Source organism: Dermacentor andersoni, chromosome 4 (assembly GCF_023375885.2).
Source record: "Dermacentor andersoni chromosome 4, qqDerAnde1_hic_scaffold, whole genome shotgun sequence".
NCBI lineage: Eukaryota > Metazoa > Arthropoda > Arachnida > Ixodida > Ixodidae > Dermacentor > Dermacentor andersoni.
The window spans coordinates 51,855,182-51,880,338 of NC_092817.1; the positions used below are offsets into that span (position 1 = coordinate 51,855,182).

The following is a 25,157-nucleotide window of genomic DNA, read 5'->3' on the forward strand; positions in this document are numbered from 1 at the left end:
CGTTCGTCGCTCGGCTCCTAGCGTCGTTTCAAATATCACTCTTGTCCTCTTGCGTTATTCCAAAAATGCAGCACACTAATCTAGCTAAACCTTAAAAAGCATGGCACCAGAGTGAAGGGCAGAGGAGGAGGGAGGGTAAGGGGGATGCCGAAAGAATAACGAGGAAGAGAGTTTGTACAGGCGCTAACAATTGGAGCTCTCGGAAACCCAACACTCGCAGCTGTGTCTTCTCGTGTGTCAGCCTGGTATTATAGTTCTGCGCTCGGACGACGCAGAGGGCAAGTGAGGGGGGGGGGGGGGGGGGCGACGCGCGAGAAAGACCCAGCGGTTGGCCTCGTCTTAGCGAGAAAGACGAAACCGCGCGAAAATGTGACGCACGTGTTTCTCGGGAGACTTGCGCCCGCGTCCGCGAGGAGGATGCGTCCTCGTCGCCGGTGTGCATCGCGCGGTTCGCGACCATGGGAAACGCGGATCTCGCGAAGCCGCGCCGTTCGGCGCCGGGAAGCGGCGGAGACGGGAGGACAATGCTCCCTCTCTCTTATTTTATGGTCCTGGAGTGTGTCTACTAGGCTTTACTTGTATACTTCCCGTATCCTGTTCTAGAGTAGGATGTGAAACCGATGACACAAAGGCATTTGATCTGATTGGAAGGAAATGACAAAGACATTTAAGGGAAGAAGAAATCAACATCACTTGGTTTATTCCTTTTGCTTTCTTTTTACGCCGTGACTGTACAAATCAAGACTATTTTGGTAATGCTCGCTGTGACTGGACGATTGTATGTAGTAGCACAGGAAGCTACGCCGCGGAATTCAGGGATACTCTGTTGTCCCGCTATTTCTCTTTCCTTAATTTCTGTTTCTTTATTTCTCTATTTTGTTTTGTTTATTCCACACATTCCTTAGTCACTGGAGTTTATTTTTGATTGCAACAGCCGACCCTTAAATGCCCTTTTTTCCCACTTGCTGATTCATTAATAAACAAACGAGCAAGTCATTTCAGATACGTTTACTTTTTTTACCGTTCCGCCACTAACTCGCAGAGCGTGCGCCGTTAATCTAGGACTCTTAAATTCGAGATAACACGTGACGTCACAGACGGTGACGTAAATGAATGACTGTTTTTCGACCGAATGGTGGATTTCGGGTCAGTGCCATTGCAGGTCAGAAATTCAGTGTGTTACGCATGCGGTTACGGTGTTACAGTGTCTGCATGTGTGTGTTGCGTGCGTGTACGCGCATATGAATGGGAAATTGCGAGTATCAGCCTTGTCATCTGGAGAGCTGCTAAGCCAGGCAGACATCTCTAGCATTCATTGAGAATGCCTCTCTTTCCCTCTCGAATGTTGAATTTAACACCACAGAGCCCAACATATCATTTTTGATACGTTGAGCTTGATACCACAACATACTGATGTAAGAGCGGGAAACTGCTTTTGATACGCTGGAGCAAAGTGTCAGTTGTTGATAGTCCAGAAGCCCAATTACGAATTCATTACTACAGTAAGTATTTCTAGATAGCATATCATTTTTTCTTTTATGTTAGTGCGAACGTACTTTCCATGGCGACAAATAAAGGCGAACAAGTCGTTTTAATTTTCCTTGATGTGGGCTGGCGCTCGGGCTTTCTGGGGTTAATAAAGCGAACGAACCTTAGTCTTATCACAGAACTACTCCTTTAAGCACGTGAGCCACCACGTATGCCGCTGTTAGTTCTCACAGACACGCATTAAAAAAAAATATGACGCGAATAATCGTACCGGTGCATGCGTGATGTGCCCGCACAATAAATTTCGTCGACTGTATACATTACAAACAGTTACTTCCGTAACTATAGACATCCGAGAAACGCCGTTGCAGCGCGCGTTTCCAGCTATAGTGACCGCTGGAAGGGATGATTAACGCTACGAATTTCTGTCAATTATCCATCAGCGTTGAGACCTGGGAGCCCAGTCCGGAGTGCCCGTAAATCCCGTCAGTCAATCAAAGAATCTATCGAGAAACTAATCTAGCAAGCAATCATTACAAAGACCGTAAACCTACGTGTTTATCGCAGCGACGTCGCCATAATTTCTAAGCTCAATGCACTAACACTCGAATATTTATGTGCGACAACGCAAATGGGCTTTTTAGACGAGTTATCGCGTTATCTGCTAGTTCTAGCGACTGATAAGACCTGTCTTACTTTGGGCTGTACTATAATGTTTACCTGGCGTTCGCAGAAACCTCACTTCGTAAGGCTACAAACAATTTGCTGACCGGAAGAAAAGTCTCCATCAGCGGCCGCAGCCTTCGTGCGGCTATCGCAGAGTCCACACGGGCTTCCCAGCTCGGACTGCGCAAGTCGCGACCGGTGTAGGAGGTGGCGGAGGTACGTGTGCGCGTGTGTTGGGAGAAGGGAGGTTACGCGCAGCACGTTTCGGGTCCCCTTTGTCGCCGCCCTGGCTCCTGACCTAGGAGGTCAACTCGGGACTCTGACCCCGAGCAGCGCGGATCGCGGGGGAGGCCTTATAGTGCAACGTGTCAGGTGCGCGTGCGGGGCGCGCGCTGCCTGCCATCTGACGCCGCGTACTCCGCGCCAACCCCGACACAACGAGCGAGGTGCACCACCCGCTCTCGAAGCGACTCCTTTTCATCTCCCGTTTCTCTCTTCTTTTATATAGAAGCAGGACGAGACCCTGCGTGCTCAACGTGCTCCCGCGACGCGATATCAAACGCGGGTAACCACCCCACTCCCCCCCCCCCCCCCCGCACCTTTTTTTTACTCCTCGCTAGACATGTTGTGTTCCTCCGGGGTCACGGGGTCTCTCTCCCGCTTCGCCGCAGCAGACCTGAACGTGCGGTCTCTGCTCCTAGGCCGGACGGCGTCTCAATGCACGGCAGCGGGCAACTCAGCGAGCTGTGTTTTGACTCGGTTCTGCTTCTTCTTCTCCCTTTTTTTATTTTATACTGCTATTACTGTCCTTCTGCAAGATTTTTGTTTTTCTGTTACTGCCGCCAGGTACGGCGGCCGTATTGCGAGAGATAGGAAAAGAAAATGGAGATAAAAAAAAAAAAGAGAAACGAAAACCCACGCTGTGGTCTGTGACCCCTAAGGCTGCTCTAAGTTGAGGTAGCTTTCTTCAGCGAAGTCGTCGAGGTGGTGCTAAAGAGAGGAGGAAATATGGAGGAAGAAAAAAAAGTCGACTGAAGCAACATGCCGCTTGTTCAATGGAAAGTGAGAAGGACGAGGAAAAAACGAAAAAGAACGCAAGCTGGCGGGGGATTGCTGAGGGTCGAGCGGATAAGAAAAAGTTACGACATAGCTTTAAAGGGCGCCCAGCGGAGAAGAGGAACATGAAGGCTAGAGTTCAAGAAAAAGAGAGAGAGCGAGAGGAGGCCCCCCCAAGGCACAGTTGAACAACGCAGCGTCGATCGCTAGCGCATGGAAGGTGAAAAGAAAAGAAAGAAATGGTAGTCGCAGCCTCTTTTTTATGAATGGGCAGAGAACGTAAGCAAGCGGGTCGAGGCACAAAAAAGCCAGAGGCCGTAAACAAACGGAGAGTGAATGCTGCGAGCGCTAAGCGGAAATTTTTCTGCGCGCGCAGCTTTTTTTATTGGTTCTCTTACCCAGACGAGAGAGAGAAAGAAAGAGAGAGACGGGTGTGGAGAAAACTATGTTCCAAGAACCAAACGGGAGCACTATGCTATGTACGGTCTGTTCGATTTCTCTTCTAGTTTCTAGCGCGCTGCGATTCCACTGACTACGCTGCAAGTAGAGTTTTTCTGTCCTCTTTCCTTATTTCTCTCTCTCTCTCTTTTCATCACACTGCCGCAACCTCCCCGCGGGATCAAAGCACAAGAGAAAACGGGGCTTCGCAGCTGTTCGCGGGCGGCCGCCAACCTTCCACCGACCCCGCCGTACTGTACGTAAGAACACTCGGTTACGCAACAACGGGGACGGCGCCTTTGTTGGCCCCGTACGCCTATACACGCGTTCGACATATTACATCGCGGCGCGTTCCATTTCCACTGAAATCGCGAACATTTCCATCTCATCCCTTTTCCCTCCTATCGCTCGGCGCTCGTGTGGAGCGGTTGTCGCGCCTAAGTTATATAACGGGAACTCCGAATCGAGTGCTTGTCGCGCGTCCTCTTCGAACCCAAGTGCCACGGCGATATAGGCCTTTTGTTCGCTTAGCCTTGCACACAGTCGCGTCTCACATCGCGAGAGATGATAAACAACGCCGTTGGTGTTGCCGAACGCGTTCTAATGGCGTAGGCTTTGTTTATCGCTTGCGATGACAATGAGACCGGGGGGGGGGGGGGGGGGGGTGTATGCTGTAAGAGTCCAGCTAGTGGACTGTCCATTTCGACCGCTGCTGATTGGATGCAGCTGTACGAGCGAGAAGGAGACGAGCGGCCCCAGCCAATCAACAGCGGCTGATATGGACAGTCCACAAGGTGGACTCCTAAAGAATACCACCCCTGATATAACGTGCCCTGTGAAGTGACGTATAGTACAAGCTGCATGCATATCGATAAGCGTCCTGTCAGAAATCTCTCTGCCGTTCAGTGTAAGCTGCATTGCACCATCCCGGCAACCGAACAAATCTTCGATTATTCCAATGGCCTCTGACAAAGATGTCGAAATATTTTTTCGAACCTATTATCTGAAGTAACGGTTACAGGGCCAATAAGCACTAAAGCAGTTCGGTGGAGCGGGCATCTAGTCCGAATCGAAGGTGTTATTACATGAGAAGTTATATAGTCTGACTCACCCGATATCTGCTCTGCCACGCAGGGTCCCGGTGCCTGGTAACTTGCCAGCCAATGTTGTTCGGTCCAGGCCGAAGGTTTTCCTGCGCAATAGGGACACGACCTCAGCCGTCAATCAAGGGTTTTCGCTTTATCACTGCACACTGAAACGTCTTACCCAGCAGGTAAGCAAGAGTATACATTGGATGCCGCTCACGCGTGCAAAAGAATACCGACGAAAATACAGAAATGGCGGCGATAGCCATGCGTGAATATTCATTGGAACCCATTGATCATTTCAAATAAAAGTTTGTTACAGTATAGCGGTAATAATTCCAACTCTGATAATATACGGTTTCGGCAAATCAAACAAGCCTCAGTGTATGATTTTTTTTTAAATTCTCAATAGAGTTATTTCCTTTTCCTTCTCCGCTGTAGATGCCAGATCAGAACACTTTATTGTGCTCACGGGGTCTAAAGGCGTTCACGGAGTCTTCCCCGCGCAAGGTGCAGGGAATGTGTAAGGTCCACCCCTGCCCATTCATTGTCTTTGGAGAGACTTCATCCACCAGGAAAAGTTTATGGAGGAGAGAGTTGACACACGAAGGGATTAAAGCGCGTGTGTTTCGACGGAGAAGCCACATTTGGACTATAAGGGCTAGAGCGTAGGCGTTTCGACGGTGAAGAGCAAGCAGTTACTGCAGCGTGGGTACATGATTGGGTCTCAGGCGTTCATGACACGACGTGCATGGTTGACACAACTACTAACAATAGCGCGCGCAAGTAGCATCTAGTATCTCTGACTGGTCACCAATAGTCAACATGCTCGACATACCTGCAGGCGTGGCACACATTTGCATTTCTTTCACCGGCGTTTTGCAACTCGTCGCAGTCTTGAAGAAGACAGTCGTTCCAAGTAGTCGAATAGCTACGCAAGGGCAAACAAAAATAAACTGACAGGTGTTCCCCGTGACGTTTTCTCCTGGCGTTCGCGCCTTCCTGTCTCGAAAAAAAAAAAAAAAAAGGCCCGGAGCATTGCTCTTCGACCTTACTTTCACCTTCCACCGCTTCGCACGGTGCCCGAGTTCCAGTCTTCCCTTCGGTCTGGGTCGTAGCCGAACGCCCGGCCGCCGACTGTGTCTGCCCTCCCGCTTCCTTCGCCAGTGCCGAGACAACCACCTCACGACCCGGTCCCGACCTACGCCCGCCGAATCCGTTTCTATCGCTTTTACTTCGACGTTTGGAGCGCGAGGTGAGCTCGGTTGCCTCCGCTTCTTCCGGCGTCGGTGCGTTTCATCCGAGCCGTAAAACTTGCAGAAAAAGGATGGATAATAAAACCGCGGCGAGCGCGGTAAGCCGCCCATAGAGGGAGAAAGGAAGAAAAAAAAAAGTCAAAGAAGGAGAAAGAGACGACGCACGTCAACGGGCACCACAGCAAGCCGGTAGGAACGGGGGCTATAGCTGAAGCAGCGGCGGGAGGAAGGGGGGAGGGGGGCATTGTTCTTGGCGCAAACAGAGCCGCAAGCAGAGGAACGGCTCCTTCCATTCCACACGCGAGTGTGTGTACACACGCACGTACGACACACAGCTCGTATATGCGTCGGGATTTAAATTTATGCGCGGTCACTATCTCGCGCTCTCCCTCTCTCGTTTCCCTTTTCTTTTTATATTCTTTTCTCTCGATCTTCCCCTGCTCACGTGCTGCGGGCGAAGATGGCTCGGGGTAATGCAGGCGAGCGGCTCGAGGCAGGCAACAGGTCTCCCTCTGAGGTTCCTATCTCCTCCTCCTTTTCGACTTCGCCCGGGCCTCGACGGCCCAACCCGGCAGCGTGAGAATCGGCGGACCGTTGCTCGAACTCCCCGCCGATGCAACGGTCTTGCGCCGAGGGTCTACGCGGTCTACTACGTCGGCTCCCCGGAAATTGACAATATCTCGGCGGGCGCTGTTGGGAGCCCCGTGAGCTGTCTTGAAGAGGCCACGGCTCCCTTCTTGGGCATTACTTGGGGTCTCGGCACCTTTCTCTTCGAGCTCTTTCTTCTCCTCCTTCTCCTCTTTTCCGTTACAAGGCAAGATAAGATGTAGCTCAGGTACTATTTCCTTTTCCATTTTGTTTTATATGTGTTTTTTTACATTATACTATATAACTAGAGAAAGAAGGCCGCAAAGAGAGGATGACTGCCTTTGTGGCATTTTCACTTTCTTCGCGCGACAGAGAAAGTGAAAGTGTTGTGGTAGGGCGTTATATGGGCCCTAATGAGACGGTGCAACGAGACGGGCAACGAGAGAAAATAAATTAGGGTTTGGTAGATACCTGACCTTCTCAGTGAAATGCCCTGAAACTTCACATACGGAATAAACATGGCTCACTGCACGAGAGACAATGAATGCCACATTATTCTCCCCCCGCCTACCCCCCCCCCCTTTTTTTTTTGTATTCTTTAAGGCTGCCGTGCAGAAGCGAGTGCAAAATACGTGTCGTCGCCTCCTGGCATTAGCGTTTACCATGTTCTTTGTCATATGATGGTGTGGGCGTCGGCAGAATGCGAATATTTACTATCGCTTGAAAGCTGCGGAAAACCTACAGAACAAGAATTTAACCTTGACGATCGTAATTTCACTGTACAAGAGCTGCTCAGGGCAAGGAGTAACTCGCTAGTACAGCAATGTGTTCTTGAAGCCATAACAACCTTCTTTAATGAATGCGATAGTGTATATGTGTATTAACACTTGGCGTGTTCCCGTGTGCATGTTTATGTTTATTTTTCTAGTAATAGTTGACTTTTTTGATTGACCAACTTACGTAATTGCAGAAACTGCAGAATGTGCCATTCTGGTGCTTATCTCTCTCTCTCTCTCTCTCTGTTATGTTGACTGTTAAAGCGCGTTTGTCATGTATGCTTTATTGCCAGAACTTTTTTCAGATTACCTCTTGCTGTCATGCTTTGATCACAGAACAATTTATTCTTTGTGGAGAAGCCAGCGATTTAATGAGCTCGCAACAATTCCAATTTCAACCAAATAAGTTACAATAACAGAACAGCTTGAGTGCCTGTTTTGTCACGGGAAAGACCCTGCAGCTGCCTAAGCCCACACTCTTTCATCTCTGGAGCGTAGCAAGTCAAGCAGGCCTGCGGCCAAGCTAACATTTCCAGCTTCATTTGAAAACGTATTTCTCAGTCCGCCTCTCTCTCTTTCTCTCTCTCTCTCTCTCGCTAGCTACCGTATGACAAGTTATGAGCGGAAGCTGCAGTCTAGTGCAAATACTCTTCGTGGCTAGCAGTATGTAGCAAACATTGCCGGTGCCGAAAGGCATGCGCCTCTTTTGTTTCACATATAGACGTTGCGGGGCAGGTCGACGCGCTCGTCACGCGATCTGTCACAACGCGTGTCTTTCAATGCCAGATTTGTCTGGCGACACGGCGAGAACCGTGTGAACGGTCTGGAAATGACGAACCACCGTAGCACGCGCAGGGCCCACATGCCGTGCGCGATGTCTCCCGTCGGCGTGCTCTGACCTCGGAGGCCGCTGCCTCCGCGAGTCTCTTCCAAGGACACCTTTCTTTTTTTTCTCTCTCTTTCTTTTCTTCGCATGCTTGCCACACATGACTAATGCCTCCCGGCCGTGAAATGTACTCCGCAGAATAGGGGATGACAGCGGGCAAGGGGCGATTTTACAACTTGTGAGAACGTGTAGGAAAAAGCTGCAATCTTAACATCTTACCTCTCCCTCGTATATAGATCACGGGAAACGTTCCTTGCGCAAAAGCCTGTTGAGACCTTGTAGGATTGCGCTCAAATGAACCTCTACAAGTAAAGAAAAGAAAGTAGTTGGCCTATCAGAATTCTAGCTTGAGCGAAGAGCATGCAAAGCGCCTATGGTTAACATTAGTGAGGCGGAAATCATGCTCTGCTTCAATTCTCGCAGAAAATGTTGCACTAATGTGTGCACTATAGTCAAAATATGCACAGGAATTCTGATCACTCCTCGTAAGTAACCGGGCAAAATTTTGACCCAGTGCCTTTGCGGGGGTTAGGTACTGGTAGCGTCCAACCTCAGCTGCCTGAGCTAGCTGGGTCACCGTGACGAGAAAGGCTCCTGCTATTCTTCCCGCTCTCAGTTGTTGCCACTTCGGCGTCATTAATCAATCTGATTGAATTCATTATCACAGTTAGCGTAAGCGCTTTGCGCGCTTAATGATCCGAACAAAACGAATGATGAAGAGCAGTTACTGATGTTACAGCATATTAACTGTCTGATTGAATGCGTTTCCTTAACTCTTGAGCGTTGTATTCCCTCATAGATTTCGTACTACTGCTGTTTCCTTGTTTTTTCCTCTATTTTATCAGCTAGCGCAGGTCACATTTATACTCTATATGTTGGTTCCCTTAAAAAAAAAAAAAAAAAGAAACGCCCACACACGCACACACGTACGCACGCACACTTACACGCACAAAGAGAAAGGTTTCGTTCAAAGAAAGGGGTTGAAAGAACCGGTTTAGAGAGCAGCTTAGGTGAGGTCAGCCAAAATCGGTGCCCGCGTCCCGTTCGGGCAAGTCCCGCGTAATCAGCGAATGATGGCAAAAATGTAACTTTATTCTGCTAAACGAGTTCTGTATATACCCTAGTTCAAACTTACTAATCTTGTCGTCATAAGCGCATAAATGTGACAGTTGTGCGCAGTAACGTCAGGTGCCGGTTGTGCATAGCGAGGTCAAAGTAACATGACAGTAATTTGTTTTTATGCGGCGCTCAGTAGAAAACTACCATGTCGTGGGGCACTCTAATGACGCCTGATGCTGTATATATATATTACAGTATCAGGTGCTGAAATTTCATTACAGCTTTGCTAAAATATTGTTCATCTGAGTTGCGTCTGTTTCTAAGAGGCGTAGGATTAGCTACTGAGTATATTGCGTGCGGCAAAGTGTCCTTCAACCGTTGCGATATTTGCTAATTGACACTGCGTTTCACATGACGCTAGAGGCTTTTAGATCCGTTCACTGAATGCGCCATGCGCATTGTACACTTGGCATGTCGTCTATGGACACGATGACAAAATCAAGATTAATTTCTGACAGGGTGGTTTGCTTAGGGTGGCGCACGTTACACAGTTACACGGAATCGAAACAGTTATTACGATTGAAGGCGGTTCTTTAGCTGGACGATCCTCCACACGTAATCCATGCTGCTTTTTTCTGTTGCTCACTCTGTGACTTCAACTTCGCTTCCTGCGCCGTTCTGACGGATTAACTGAGTGGGTTTCTTGTTTTCACGAGTCGATCGTAAATCGTAAACGTTTCTCGATAGATTGTCGTAGCTTTCCGAGGTTTGTCGACGTCTACATCTTTTTCGATTCCAAAGAGGTCGGACAATGCATACTCTTTCTATTGAGCAAATTAACGGAGCCAGGTTGACTGGGCTGGTGCATTAATTTATGAAAAGCTATCGTATTATGGCATCAGCATAATGACTTAGCATAAGGTAGTGCTGCAACCAATAGACAGCTTGTATAATGACAACTACTCTAGCTGTGCGCACAGGGCGGGCGAGAGCAGGGTGCGTGTAGAAGGTTTGTGTGTGTGTGTGTGTTTGACGAAGTTTCTACGCAGTACGTACTATTGGCAAAGTCCGGCATTAAGTCCACTATAGTACCTTAAGGACACCTTCATCTCGCATGTACAAGCTATAGGAGTTAGTGTGGGGAAGGTCCGTCAAGAACGTCTCCAAAACAGAGCAATAGCGAACGAAGAGTACGTTGTGTGCCCAAATGTCGCGACGGTTATCAGCGACGTTCAAACAAAACCCCTTCTTAGAGAAACCGCTGGTGGCGGAGGGGGACCGTGGACCACTCTATGCATAGATAAGTGTTTCCGCCGCGACGCGCGATGCGCACATGAAATGCAGATAGGCTAGATTAAGTAAATAAACATCCTTATCAGCGACACAGATGAGAAATGGTGCGCACACACTCAGGCGCCGGCAGACCCACATTCGAAGTGGGACCTTTTAGCGTCGTGGGCGTTCGCGAAAACGCAAGCGAGTGACCAACTTCTACCTACGAGCAAAGGCGGCTGAAAATTATTATACGCGACCAACGGCTCAGGCGAGAACTCGGGCTGTGTGCGCCAGGGCTCTCAAGCCAGCAGCTGCATGCGACAATTGCAAGATATATTCCCACCCCCTCCCCTTTCCTAAACTGCCAAAGACTTATGCACGGTGATGCCGCTTTACGGCATTGTTTTTTGTATTTCCGAAAGACGCTCCCCTTCATGCCCTCGACTGCGGCAGCCCAGTGACTATCACACTGCGCTCGAGGTCACGGGTTGTATCTCGGCCGCGGCTACCTCGTTTCGACTTCAGCGAAATGCAAAAAAGACGCTCATGTCAAAGATCCCAGTTGGTCAAATTAATCATGAGTGCTATACGGCGTGTCCTATAAGCATATCGTGGTTTTAGCGCTAAGACCACCGAAGTTAGCTTTAATTGGGTGATTTAGTGGGGACAGAACTAAACCAATGTGTGCTATGTGAACGGAACAGAAGGATGCGCCAAGTTATTACTACGAGTGCTCTGTATAAACGTACTGCCCTGGGCAAGAGTGTGCGGATCGGGGATTCTTCTTCTCCACCTATGAATGTAACTTGAAATGTAGGAGTGTAATTCAAAGTTCCTTACCAGTTCAAACTTTCTAATGCACTTGCATTAATGTTTGAGCGTCTCAATAACGATAAATTCGGTTTCTTTCGGCGAGTCTGTGGTCCGGGTGTGTAGTCATAAATTAAAAATGACATATATTCTTTCTCTCACTCAAAGCTTGTGATAAGTTCACGTTAAATCTATGCGAACTGGTCAGAGGAGGTTGTGGGCGTTCCAAGGTGGGACAGTTGCGTAGGGTTAACGAGGTGAAGGGCAAACAGACAGGGGAATGAATTAGTTTGTGGTTGTCGCCATGGGCTACAGCTTCTACTCGATTCAGGGAATGGTACGGTCGAAGAAAGTGTTATGTCTGTAATGCTGCACAGAGAGAGGGATACAAGGAAGGCAGGAATGTTAACCAGTCAAGAGTCCAGTTGGCTACCCTACGCTGGGGGAAGGATGTTGTAGGGCTTCAGTGAACTTAACGGGTTCTGTTGGTGTGTCGTCTAGGCTGGACAGCTTTCCCAACGGCGCCCGGTAGTGACCTTCTGGACTACTGCGTTAGCCCGTTCATTAGCATGGAGAATAGCATGTCTAAGTGTCCAGAAGACACGCACCCTGTGTAACGCTGTTAGGTGCAATGACGCGAAATGCGGCACTATTTAGACCACACACTGAACAATAATACTTTTCGCGATAGAAAAAAAAAAATGCTTGCTTGCCTGGGCCTTATGAATGCGTCGTAATATCAGCGTAAATTGATGTACAAGTAAGTCAAATCCAACACGAATATTAATCGCGTTTGCGAAGATATATACTAAAGAGTTTTAGCAAATTGCTGCAAAGAGGTCGATGGTTATTGCTACCTCCTCCTCCGTCGGCTGCCTGCTCCGTGCGCGCTCGCTTTCAGAGTATACGTTTATTGCAGGAAACAAGTTCGAGACTTTCTAAATACTACTTATATGATCATTAAGGATTCGTGCGCGTAGAGAAGAAGATAATACGGAAAGAAAGGAACGAAATAAAATTACTGAAGATCTGCAGCGTTCATATTAGGAATGCGCTTTTGCTGTTCGAATTCGATGAGACATTACAGAGAATAGTGCAATAGGGCATTGAATGTGTCCTAAACCTTTGTGCTGGGGTATTGTGGTCTGACGGGGGAGTAGGAGCACCGTAAATATATTTACACCCACTAAAGTGTTCTTCAGAATCTAAATCCCACACAGATACCCTTTGAAAACTTTGTTCATTATAGAGAAGCATCACGGTTGGGAGAATTCACACTAGACCCTCAGCAATGTGAGATTTTCATGAGTGTAATTACGACATCACGCCTTTTCGACCGCCTTTGAATGCACAGTGAACGCTGTTGTGAGTAAGCGCGCATATCACTTTTTATTATTTTCTTTTTCTTCTCGCGTGATAATCGTGCCATTTGTGACCGTTTTTGTTAGCACCTAGATTACAAATGATTTGTGAAGGCTAATGTTCTGCTTTGTCGACGTGATAGTGCAAGCTATACTGCTAAGTCCACCCGCTAAAGCCACCTTGCATGGTGCTACATAAGCCTTTGATTGGCTCCGATTTGTCAGATGATTTATTTGTCCGAAATCAAAAGAAAGGGCTTTTGGCTAGACTATAACGTTGAGATGTGATACGTATGCAGTCCCAGCCTAAGCAACCAGACCACCTCACACACGTCTTATTGGCATAGCAATTATATATTATACGATTAAATTATTGTAGCGGCCTACTCCGGTGGCCGCTGCGTATATATGGCGCTGCCACGCGGGCTGCGATGGGGACCGAATGCACCGAGTGCTGATAGCTTCGTGTGCTCTGTGTTCTCGCCGCTTAGTTCGCATTGAAGCGAGAGGTAGCACGAAGGCCAATTCGCTCACTGCTGCTGCCGCGCTTCCTCACTCTGCAGCATTTTGACAGCGATTGTGCGTGCGATCATCGAGGAAGATGTATTCATGCTTGCATGTGCGCGCGTGACACCACGCTTGTTGATTTACTTAGTGAGCGAATGTTTAAAAGTTTACACACGGCCAATAAAACTGCCATCCTGATTTTGTATAGCTTTCTAGCAATTTGCTACCGCAATCAATGCTTCAGCTTTCGGGCGAAACTGCAACTTTTTCATGCCGCCATCAATCGCGTGTAAAGTTAAGCACGGAGTTAAATATTCTCTCGCCACCCAATCTCGGCGTAAGCTCCGTGCTCGGCTGAGCCCGTGAGGACAAAGAGAAATCAGGCGGATAAAAGAACATTGCAAAATAACAGAGGGCAACAATTTATGACCGAACAAGAGTGAAAGGCCCCATATTTAAATCTACGATATAAGTTGCTTTCAAAACAGGCGCGTCCCGTATTTTTTAACCGCCGCAGTATCCCAATAGTGCGGTATGACGAAGCGCAGTTTTTTGGCGCCAGTTTAAGATACTTGCACAATATGTTGTACATACTTAAGCTGCGGAATTGGTATGGCGTGCGGTTCTAATTCACATCATTCGTTAGCGCAATTTCTCTCTCCCGAAACTGATATAATCATCATCATCATCATCATCATCCTGGCTACGCCCACTGTAGGGCAAAGGCCTCTCTCATACTTCTCCAGCTACCCTGGTCATGTGCTAATTGTGGCCATGTTGACCCTGCAAATTTCATCTCATCCGCCCATCTAACTTTCTGCCGCCCCCTGCTGCGCTTCCCTTCTCCTGGAAGCGCAGCACTGATATAATGACCCATTATTGCACACTGCAGTGACCACACTATGTCGGCCGTATGTCATCACGCAGCGTCACTGCAACCTAGCATTGCGGACGGCCCGTTCGAGCATTAGAAAATGGACTTGCTGTGCTCTTGGACGCAGGCCACACGCCCAATTCTGTATGCCAACGTACACACATTGTCACCAAACGTGGTCCGCTTATTCCCTACACACGGCTGCCTGAGAAAATCACCACCCGACTCATTTGCAACGTCTCGCGAAACCTCGGCCCATCATGCAAATTCCGCTTGCGTACGTTGTCTAGTATGATTAGTGACGAGCGTAATACTCGTAAAGAGCCCACAACTGCTCGACGTCATCCTCCGTGCAGTCGCTGTCGAGTGAGCTAAACATGATTTTATAGTTTGATTTTATTATTGAGTGCGCACAAAGAGGAACATATAGGCTACATTAGGGCCAGCTGTCCCAGAGCGCAGTTCAGAAATGTTAACTACAAGTTTGCCCACAAGTACGCACATACGCGCCAGACACACAGAAAAGTATTAGTCTAAAAAAATGTACATGTAAGCAAAACAAAGAAAGAAAATGCACAAAAGCACGAGAAACGCCGTTTTCTCTGTTCCAAGAAGCTCTTCACTTTTGAAGAGGCGTTCTCAGTGCCGGGATATATATATTTTTTTTACACGTCTTCCGAATTATACACTTTCGAAAATTACAGTGTTTTGCATGATTACGATCGGGTTCGTTTACCGGCTGCGCTGTGGGAAAGCAGTAGCTGCGACGCAACTCGTTACTGATCACGATTCCGCCATACCACGACCCCTCTCCCAATTCTCCGCCGACCGCATCGCCAATTTTCGCGACGATAATTAACGGTTTCGCCGCGACTAATTATCGCGCGATCCGCCGTCGACGTACCTGAACTTTCCAGCGATTCTCCGCTGCAGGCGGAGTAGGCACTAGGTCTTGGTTGAACATACAGACGGTCTTGACGGGCGAGCTGCAGTCGGGCACAATCTGGTCCTCCTCGAAGACAGCGTCATCGCACAGAACTTCCTCCGCACAGGGTCGGCAATCCGTTAACACCGCTGTCGCCGTCTCCATTGGCGGCCGGCATGCGAACGTCGTCGTGGCCGAAGGCGGGCCCTCGTCGTCGTCGTTCCCGAGTTCTTTTTTTTTTACGCGCGGTTGTAGCGGTACTCCGTTCGTTCGCTCCGCCGCGATTTCACAGTTGTCAGCCGATCGACTCTCCGTCTCTCTTTCTTCACTAGTTCCGCGCCGAGTTCGAACCACGGTGCTCTTTCCTGCCCGGTGCGACCTCCAGATAGGAAATCATGGCACACACACATGCGCACGCACACGCACGCGAACCGCTGCGCCGAAGATGTTAGCCGCGCGTCCCGCGACGCGTGAATGGCCCTTTCTTGTTTGCTTCGCGAGAGTCCCGAGACTTCTCCGGTCTCTCTCTCGCCTCCTCGCAGCGCTGGCGCTCTTTCCGCCTGTCTTCCTCTTTCTTTATAGCCGTTTCCTCCTCCTCTCTACCGCCGTGAGCCCGTCGGATGACTGAGAATGTTCCGCCTCCTCTTCCTCGCGCTTTCTCTCTCTCGCTTTTTCTCTCTCATTTACTAGTGTCGCAGGTTGCATCCGATTGGTGGAGGAGGTCGCGCCAGTGTCTCTCTCTCTCTTCTCTCTGCACAAGCTCTTCGTACGTTCTCCCGTGTGAGCGTCTCCTGAGTCACAGCAACCGGGTAGCGCAGGAATCACTAGCCGCGCGGTGGCAGCAGTGCGCGGCAAAGTGTATGCTACTGTATGCAGTGTCTCTCAGATAAGCGTTAGCCAAGCTGTTCAAAAAATTAAACAAATAAAAAAAACGTGAAAAGCGCAGTGCCAGATAAGCTTTCAAGACCTACGGTATTCGATCGTCAGACCTCTGACGACCCAGCAGCGTAGTTCTTATAATCGTATCTTGCAGCGCGACTTTTTAACCTTTTCTTTTTAACAACAAATTTCCTTTCAACAGCTTGGCAAACGTTAGCTGGGACACGCTGTGTCGCGCCACCAGCGCGTGTTGCCGGCAATCGCGACGCAGCAATCGCCACACGATTCGCGCGTCGCTTCCGTCGGATGTTCGCCCGTCGAGGTATCTTGAGAAAGCGCGCGCGCGCACACGCACATGCGAGTGGAGGTGCCTCTCTCGCCTTCGAAGCGACGCTGCGATTTTTATTGCGTGGTTTGTGAAGAAAGTGGCGTCATATTTCGCCATTATCTATGTAGACCATGAAAGCGGGTCCTTCCGCAGACTGTTGTGCAGTATACGGTGCTTTTAAAGCTACGCATGAATTGTTCGTGTTTTACTGTACTCTGACGATGGCATGGTTCACCAGCCGAAAACGCTAAGTAAACACGTCTTACCTTCCAAAACGTTCGTCGTCTCTTTTCTGCATATGTTGCGTCGGGTCCAACGTGTTGAACTTTAAAGAAACCCCATATATATATATATATATATATATATATATATATATATATATATATATATATATATATATATATATAAAAAGAGAGAGAGGGAGATCAATTATAAGCCATCTTCTTTTACTACGCGATTCTCCCTTGCACACACTTAACAAGCATTGCCCTAAACCTGACTAGTCGTCATCATTGCCTGCACCGGCAAGAATGAAAGAAATGAACTGCAAGGAAATCAGTTGTCAGGCTCGCGCATCAGCCCGTTATCTTGTGGGAGATGCGTCTGAAGAGAGCCGAACGCTGCGCGCGCTGTAAGCTCAGATGATAGCACGGATAGGAGCCACCGAGCGAAATGTTATGGTTCGTCTTGTTGTCTTGCACTGATTTCTCGAAGCAAACATGGTTCTGCGCGAAAATTATCTGTATACGTCTGAAGAACGAGTATTGAGTCATATACGTCGTTGGTGAGCCGAGCAGGAATGCAATCAGGTCTTAGTGCGGATTGCGCAATCGAAGTCGCTGCTCAAATGAAAGCTGCACCGGGATCGCGACCTGATACATAAAGTGCCCGCGATAAAACTAGTATCGCAAGTCTGAAGGCGCGCTTCTTATGACACCCGAAACGGCAATTTCTTCTTTTACGCGACTATTAAAGGGAATATGACACACAAGAGGCATATCACAAGGACAAATGAAAAACGAAAATAAAAACTACCTACTTATTTGTACCCCCTTTCAAGCAAAATCGAACCCTTCCAAACAGACCGCATTAGTCGCGCTGGTTGATGACGTGAAATTTTCTTCTGCAATAAACTTTGCCTTCAGCTGCCAATAAATTGCGACATTTATGAATGAACTCTTTATGCGACATGTTTACCTTTAGTTAACACTGGTAAGAGTAAGGGAGTTTTAAATTTTGTGCACACAAAGTGTGCGGATGCACATGGCTGGTTCTACGAAAGAATGCAAGAAGGTGTCCGAAAGAAAGCAAAATGGTTACGCAAGCAGGCAGTGGCCCTTTAGGTGCGCAAAGAAAAGGTAGGGTCCTTCTGGGTACCTTTGGGTCCCTCTGGATACCCAAAGCAGTTTGCGTACCGAGTTCATGGCTGAATGCACTTCAGTTTCTTGACGTGAGATGGCGCCACAAGGCTCGTGCCCCTCTGCTTCTGTATCTGTTTTCAGTTTTGCAGGTGACACACAATTACGAGAAAATAATTATGTGTTCCGTTAAAGGAAATGGGAATGGACCTCCCTGGCAGTGCATGCGTAATTTCTGCACGAATTCCAATAAAGCTTATTGAAAGCAGTTTGCTTAATCGCGTTTCGTTAATGGCAAATGTCGTTGGGTAACAAATCATTGAACCTATGCACAGCGCCTTTGCATCCGCGTTGTTCTGTCGTGCCCACGACGTCTGACACCTGAACAACGCCCAGAAGTAGGGTGCAACCAAGAAAGGAAAGCAAATTGTGAGAATAGAGTGAGATTACAGAAAATTGAAGGCTCCCGACTTTTGTTCACCAGCCAGTGTCGAGGCGTTTTCGAAGTGGGCACACAACTTGCCGTAGCCTCCCCACTCTCCCAAGTAAGCACGCCGATATCTGGCTGGTACAGATCTGGGCGCCACTCTCCGCTCTCTTAACGCGTGTGCAGAATAGAGATAGAAGAACTTTATTGCCCGAAGCGGCTCGGTTATTGGCCAGAAATGATAGTTGCCCTATGCAGACGCGAGCAGTCCGCATTGAGCGGGTGTTCTGGCTTTTAAACATGTGACTTGTGTGTCACGACTTGTGGACTACTCGTGCGAACTCGTCCTTTAGCACTTTTTGTATTGTACGGTTTTGTTCTTCTCAGGGGCGTAAGGCCTTGGCGGAAAGCTAACTTAGCTTTTTACAAAACGGCCATTAACGCAATTTAAGCTTGATTTGTGCAGGCTCATGCATAGCCCAGCGTTTACGCATATCAGAAATCAAGACTTTGGTTTGGATCGCCATCTTCAGAGAGGGTTACTTCAACTTTGCCACGTTTTTTACAGAACGCAGGAGTGAGCGACCGCCCCTGAATGCGCAGTTCAGATCGAGCCGACACTTTCCCGCTTCTTGTTTGTTTCTTTCTTTTATTTCTTCCCAGTTCCTTCTCTGCCATGCGCACGTTCATGTCCTGAAAGTTTGGACATTCACCCTACGGCCATGTGTCGAACTTCACCGTAATGCATCAAAGTAATTGAATAGGCAGTCTTTTTAAAATGTCGGCCGAATTTCAACGACTTTCAGTCGCATGTATTTACGGCACTTGATATTAACTACCTTCCTGTACTGTAGCCACATTTTCATCCTGACCAAAACACTGCCCATCGAGTTACGCTGCATCGAGTGAAGCTGGAGAGATAGCCGAAGCGGCAATGTCCAAAATAGTGACTATGAAGAGAGCAGGAGCAACCTAGTTCAACTCCCTGCAAATATTTCTTTCTTTCTACTTAGAACGGAGATAACATACTCGCGCTATAGCTATCCTTATGAAGTTCGTGTCTTCAGAAGCGCATTGTGGAAGAGAAACTTTCCATGTAAAAATTGAGCGCTATACAGAAAGCTTACTGCCACTACAGCCATGACATTTGTTTCAGAAAGAATGTGACCAGCGATATGCGTACGTTCTTACATGCAATCGAACTTGGAGCATGCTTACAGCGAGCATTCACTAACCGACAATACTTTCACTGTGTTTATTTAGAGGCGGAGAAGGAGTTGCCCAAACTAACAGAGGAGCTTCGGAGCGGATGCAAGTGTTTAACTAAAGGTATATGCCTACACCTTACGCAGCCAGGCAATAGCTCAGGCCGCACCCGCAATGGGGTGCGCACTTTGGGCAACGGCTGCCCGACCAAGGAGGAAAAGCGTCAGAGGGTCGATGCGCATCCGCTCGATTCGCGTCCGTTTGATGCGACAGATACGCGTGCTTCCTCTGTGAAACTGAATGGAACTGCACTACGAGAGGAAGAACGCGTGGCGCACCGCGTGGTTGGCAGAGGAAATGCAATGTGCCCGTTCTGTTTCCTCCGGTTTTTTTCCCTCCCCTCTCGTAGGCTTTTAATCTGTGCATTCTTTATTTTTTGGTTTGAATCATCAAAATAGGCGCCGCTGTTATTTAAGTCTACGAGAGCAAAATAATTACTAACTCGAGCAATTATTACTGCTTACTTGTGGCAGTGATTTTAACATGAGAAAAATGTGTTTATGCAATAAATTGCTATAGGAAATCTTCCTCAAAAGTAACACGGACATGCTATGTTCTAAATGCTGGGCCCTCGTGAGGTCGATATATATATATATATATGCATGCGCCTTCTTTCAGAACTATATGAATTCGTGTGGGAAAGGTCAGCATAGCGCATAAGGGATGCCCGCCACTCCGTCTGTCTTAGACAAACAGTACATATAGCAAAGGTAAAGGCCAGCTTAAACTCACAATTAGATAAAATAATATAATCAAATACGAAAAAAACGTCAGAATGCTCCAATACTTAGTTCGCATGAAGTTCCAATGAAGTTCCCACGTAAACTTTATGAGTACTGCGCTAGGAATACTTTTGGAAGGACTGCTTAACACTTACCACCACTTCGAGACGCCAAATTGCTCAGTAATTTTCATGTGCAGGAATTTAGGAGATGATTAAACAGTAACTGAAGATGTCGTGTGATAATCAGGTGTGCAAAGTTTCCCTTATTGAGAAAATCATTTATGTAGCACTTGAATAGGTTCTTTGTTTCATCTGACAGCGACGTACCGTTACCTCCACTGCTGATAAACCATGACAGTGCTGTGATCCATGACTCGCGGTCGTTTCTGAACAAGACGATCTGAATAAGTCACAACCGTTCATTCAAGATCCAGACACCTGCTTTGACGTAAAGCACAATGAACACACGCGAAGGTGACAATCATGGTTGTGAGGCCGTTATGAGGGAGTGAGTGGGTAGGTGGGTGGGTGAGTGAGTGAGTGAGTGAGTGAGTGAGTGAGTGAGTGAGTGAGTGAGTGGGTGGGTGGGTGGGTGAGTGAGTGAGTGAGTGATAAAGAGGTCATCGCGTTTTAGCGACCCGCAATACGCACATTATGAGTGAAGATTTATTTAAAACCCTGAACATTCTCAACAATTAAGATTTGACAACATACAACATCGCCTCCGTCATGCACCAGATAGTTAATGAAAAAGTAGCCTTGACAACAGTCTCGCTTCGCCCCTCACTTCGCATTGTTGGGAATGCATCTCGCTGTTGTTTCTTATTGCCAAAGGTAAATACTAATTACGGTCGTTCTAGACTGCAGTTTACAGGCACCTCAGTTTGGAATAGGCTTGATAGTGACCTAACCACTCTAAGAACATAGTATACATTTCTTGAAAAATTAAAGCACTCACTTATTGACAATGCATAGCACTGCGCATTCTTGCACACATCCTCACCTTTTCTGTTCCTTTGCAGATGTTTTTGATGGTGTAAAAAGAAAATTCTTAGAAAAAATTTATAGCTCATGTGTGAAATTTTCCTTACTACTGTATTTTGTTGTTTTGCTTATTTCAACTATTTATGTTTTATGTGATTTCGCAGTATAAGATGGCAGTTGCCATAGAAGCTTTTTCCTTAATAACAATCGGTAGGGCCCTTTAACAAATTTGTTGGGTCCTAAAAGTGTGTACTTTGTAATTGTAAACCTTATTTATGTTAAACTTTCAGAATTTCAGTGAATGAATGAATGAATGAATGAATGAAAGAATGAATGAATGAATGAACGAACGAGCCAGCAAACGGGCAAGGGAAAAAGCTCGTTAAATGTCGAGCTTCTAAAGACTGATTTAGCCCTGAAGCATAACCCTGGTGTTGCGCACCCCTACTACCCCGTTTCTCTCTCCATTTACCCAAACCTGTTGTGCATTGACAGAATCTTATTGCAAACTAATAATGATCGTGGTGTTAATACCCGAAAGGCTATATTCTAATTGCGGGTTCTAAAGAGGATAAAGAGCTGTCAGACTTGTGGGCTTTCTGTACGAGACTTATTTTTGTATTTCACATTTCTTTATTTCATTAGTGTATTGTTACGAAAGGTTTTCAGAATGGAGAAAGGAAGCACGTAGGTATCCTAATATTGTGTTTTACAGATTGAATGCAGGTACTTATATTTTACAAGATTACATTATGGTAGGCACGGGGCATGGTGATGTACTTGCTTCTGCGTCAGACGTCTTTATCGGCAAATATTGTGGATAACTCCGAATAGTGGTAGCCTCAATCGACAAGCATTGTCTTCAGTTGATAAGCTCGTCAACACAGTCAGCTTTGTTTTAGCCCCATACTATACTCTGCACTTCTGGAGCTCCTGAAAAAGGAAGACGAAGACAAAGTGATCTGAGCAAGCATAACTTCTTCCCTTTCTGCCATAGTTTTGCTATAGTGGAGGCTTAATTGTGTTTCTTGGAGAAGTCGTCAGAGGCGTGCCATCACTTGTGTCGAGTACGCCTCTCGCAGTGCATCCCGCAGGGATATAGTGTAAGGCTTGCCACGGTGGGGAGGGGGAGGGGACATGAAGATATCCGGTTCCTGTTTTTCCAACAGCGAGCCAATGAAATCCGACAACGACTACACCGTCGTGGAGGGCAAGCGACTGAAGAGAAAATACCGCAAGACAACCGAAGACGTGAGTGAGCAGGGCCCCAGCGGACCGCCTATACGCCGACTTACAGGATTGATTTTGTGCCTCTCGACGTCTGTAGGAATTTAAATTCTGTACACAGACATATTCTTAGCACCTAAACTTTGGTAATGTTGCTCCGAAAGGAATTAACGAAGTGCGTTTCAACACCAATAAAAAGGTAGTCACAGTGGAAGAGCGACGCAGGCCGCTCTAGAAAAATTTAAAACCGTGCGCATACTATAGGACACATAGAAGTCCGGTCGTTTGTCGTGCACAGTGGTCGCACTAGGGCATGTGTTATTTCCAATGTGGTGATTAACATCCTGCGACGAAGAGCTACAAAGGCTTCTGTCTTCAACAGTGGAGGTCATCGATTTTCACCGCTTCGGTCGCTCGGCGAGAGTCAAGCTTCTTTTCGAGGGAGACACGTTACCTGATCATGTCAAGGTGGGCTACGTGACACCCGTTGTGTCCTTACGTGTCCGGACCACTGCAATGTCACAAGTGCCTAAAGCTAGGCCATGCCAGCGCCTTCTGCACAGGCCAGACGGCATGCCTCCGCTTTGCCGGCAGCCATGACGTATCTTCATGCACAGTAAAAGAAATTAAGTGCTCGAATTTGGATGGACCCCACGAAGCCAATTCCAAGGATTGTCCTGAACGGAAAAAAGATATAAAAATGCTAAACCAAATGAGCAGGACAACTATGTCCCACAAGGAGGCGGCAGCGTTAGTGCAACACCCGAGGAGACGATCGCGTCGTCGGCATGGACAAGTTGTGGGTCAGAACCAGAGCTCCCTGGCTCCAATTCCGCATGTCCATCAGAAGGTTGTTGAATCGGCATCAATAGATTTCTCCAGACTGTTACTCCAAGACAGCCGCGCAAACGTGGAATCGAGTGCATGGCCACGCTTGCCGCCGCACAAACGGCCTGTCAGCGCGAGCAAGGACTGTGCACTCAGATATCACCATCGGACTCTGTCATCAAAGCTATGCTGCGACAAATAATCGAGGCCCTGCAGCTGCTACTGTCTCGTTTAAATGCGCTAGTCGCGCTAACAGCGGCAAAAATTATGGAAGTTATAGACACTCTCCTAGCTATACTGCAGTAACTTCCCATTCTGCCCGCGACGGCGACTGTGCTGTGCTGTGAGGCCTACACGTACGCGTTGCAGAGAAACAGTATGTCGTGCTGTTCTCGTCATATTCACCCCATCCCCAGCGTGGAGTAACAAGCTAGAGGCACTTCACTCAGGCCGACCTCTCCACCTCTCTGCCATTAAATATTTTCTCTCTCTCTCTCTGATGCTTCTGCTCCTGTAGGCGCCCTTGCAGCGGTTGTAGCTGTGCCGTTCGGGACACGTCCTCTTCCTCACTTTCCTGAGTAGGGTAGCAAATCGGATTTTTGTTCTGTTTAACCCCCCTGCTTTTTTCTTGTGATTCTTTCGTCTCTTCTCTCACAAAGAACAGCGCTGGGCGCCACGTTCGACAAACTTGACGGCCGTCTCCTTACGGAAAGTAGAATCCTTAGACCCATGGTCTTAACCAATGTCAGCCCGAGTTGGTTCAAGAACAACGGTGTGTGAGTGTGTTTTTTTACAAGCATTGGGGCTGTATGAAGACCGCAATCGTTATCCGTTGCCTTCATAGTGTTTGTGCGGGCGGATTCTTTTCGCATCTTCTTTTTCTTCCTCATCTTTTCTAACCTGTCCACTTCCTCTAGTGTAAGGTAGCCAGTCGTAGGCTTACTCCGGTTAACCTCTCTCCCTTTTTGTTATCTCTCTCTATCTGTTTTCGCATTTTTAAGCTGCACCTTGCCGGACACAGTACCAGCAACATTAACGCTATAGCGCTAAGGGCCCCATGCCGCAGAAAATCCTGTGTCGGCGTCAGCGCCGGTGTTGGCGTCCTGTGAGCGCAAGTCGCCGTATATATTTAGGTATATGTATATGCCACGCCTTGCTATATGACATGCGGTGCATCCGGGTTATTATTGCGAAAGCATTATATGCCCCATTACACGAAAATCTGGCGTTGTCGGCGGCGGCGTGAGTGAAGGACAGTACCGTAAGTGGCCGACGGAACGAGGAGTAAAAACATGTCAAACATGCTCTGATTGACGTCGAATTTGTCAGGTAGGTTTCTGTAAACAGCATAAATTAATGCCTTCGAAGACAAAATATGTAAATTTAGGTCTGGGTGGAATGGAACCCGGGCCTCCGGGGTACGATACGAGTACGCGCTTCCCCGACGCCACGGTAACTCCATTGTTATGCTCGATTAAGGTTGCGCCTGGTGCTTGCCTCACCGCACACGTCATGTCACTGCCTCCATCACTGCCTCTCACGTGTCACTGGCTTTTCGAATTTCATCGGTGATGTGCCTACTGCGATGCACTCCGAAGCGTCTACCTGGGCGGCAACAGCGAAATGTGATCGCACACGGAAGCGCACCTCAGAGGACGAAGCAAGGGAACACAAAAGAGAACGACAAAGTCATGACAGACCTACCATTATGCATAAAATAAAATTCATCGTTCTGCAGCAAAATGGTCCGAATGTTTCCAGCCTGTGGCCAAACATCAATCGAAAACATTTCACCTAAGCGATTTTAATGCTTTCGCCTTCCAACACGTAAGCAGACTCAAGTCTATCTGCTGAATTTTTGGATCACTCCTATGCAATGCCCGCATGACCCTTCAGGGAACAATTGATACGGATATTTCAGTACGTATAGTTGGGATAATTTTCTTACCCAACCTGAGTAATGTTATGATAGAGGCCTATTGAGCTGCTCAGCCGGAGTTGAAACAGTCACTGTTAACAAAGGTCCTATAAATCATTCATCTTCTCGTAGCGCAAAATCTAAACTTCTGGCGAAGCTAGCCTGTAG

The 25,157-nt window shown here is 47.7% G+C and overlaps 1 protein-coding gene across 2 annotated transcripts in view; it reads right to left on the reverse strand.

Moving 5' to 3' along the window:
• Positions 1-25,157, reverse strand: part of LOC126537156 (uncharacterized) — an 89,148-nt gene that overhangs the window by 24,910 nt on the left and 39,081 nt on the right. Inside the window, exons 1-2 of one of the 2 annotated variants that reach the window (XM_050184323.3) lie at positions 15,030-15,598; positions 4,760-4,840 (exon numbers count right to left, since the gene is read on the reverse strand). In XM_050184323.3, the coding sequence (XP_050040280.1) occupies positions 4,760-4,840; positions 15,030-15,215 (267 nt within the window). In that variant the 5' untranslated portion in view covers positions 15,216-15,598. Of the gene's footprint in view, positions 1-4,759; positions 4,841-15,029; positions 15,599-25,157 lie in introns of those variants that run through there. The other variant, XM_050184324.3, reaches the window with a different exon arrangement.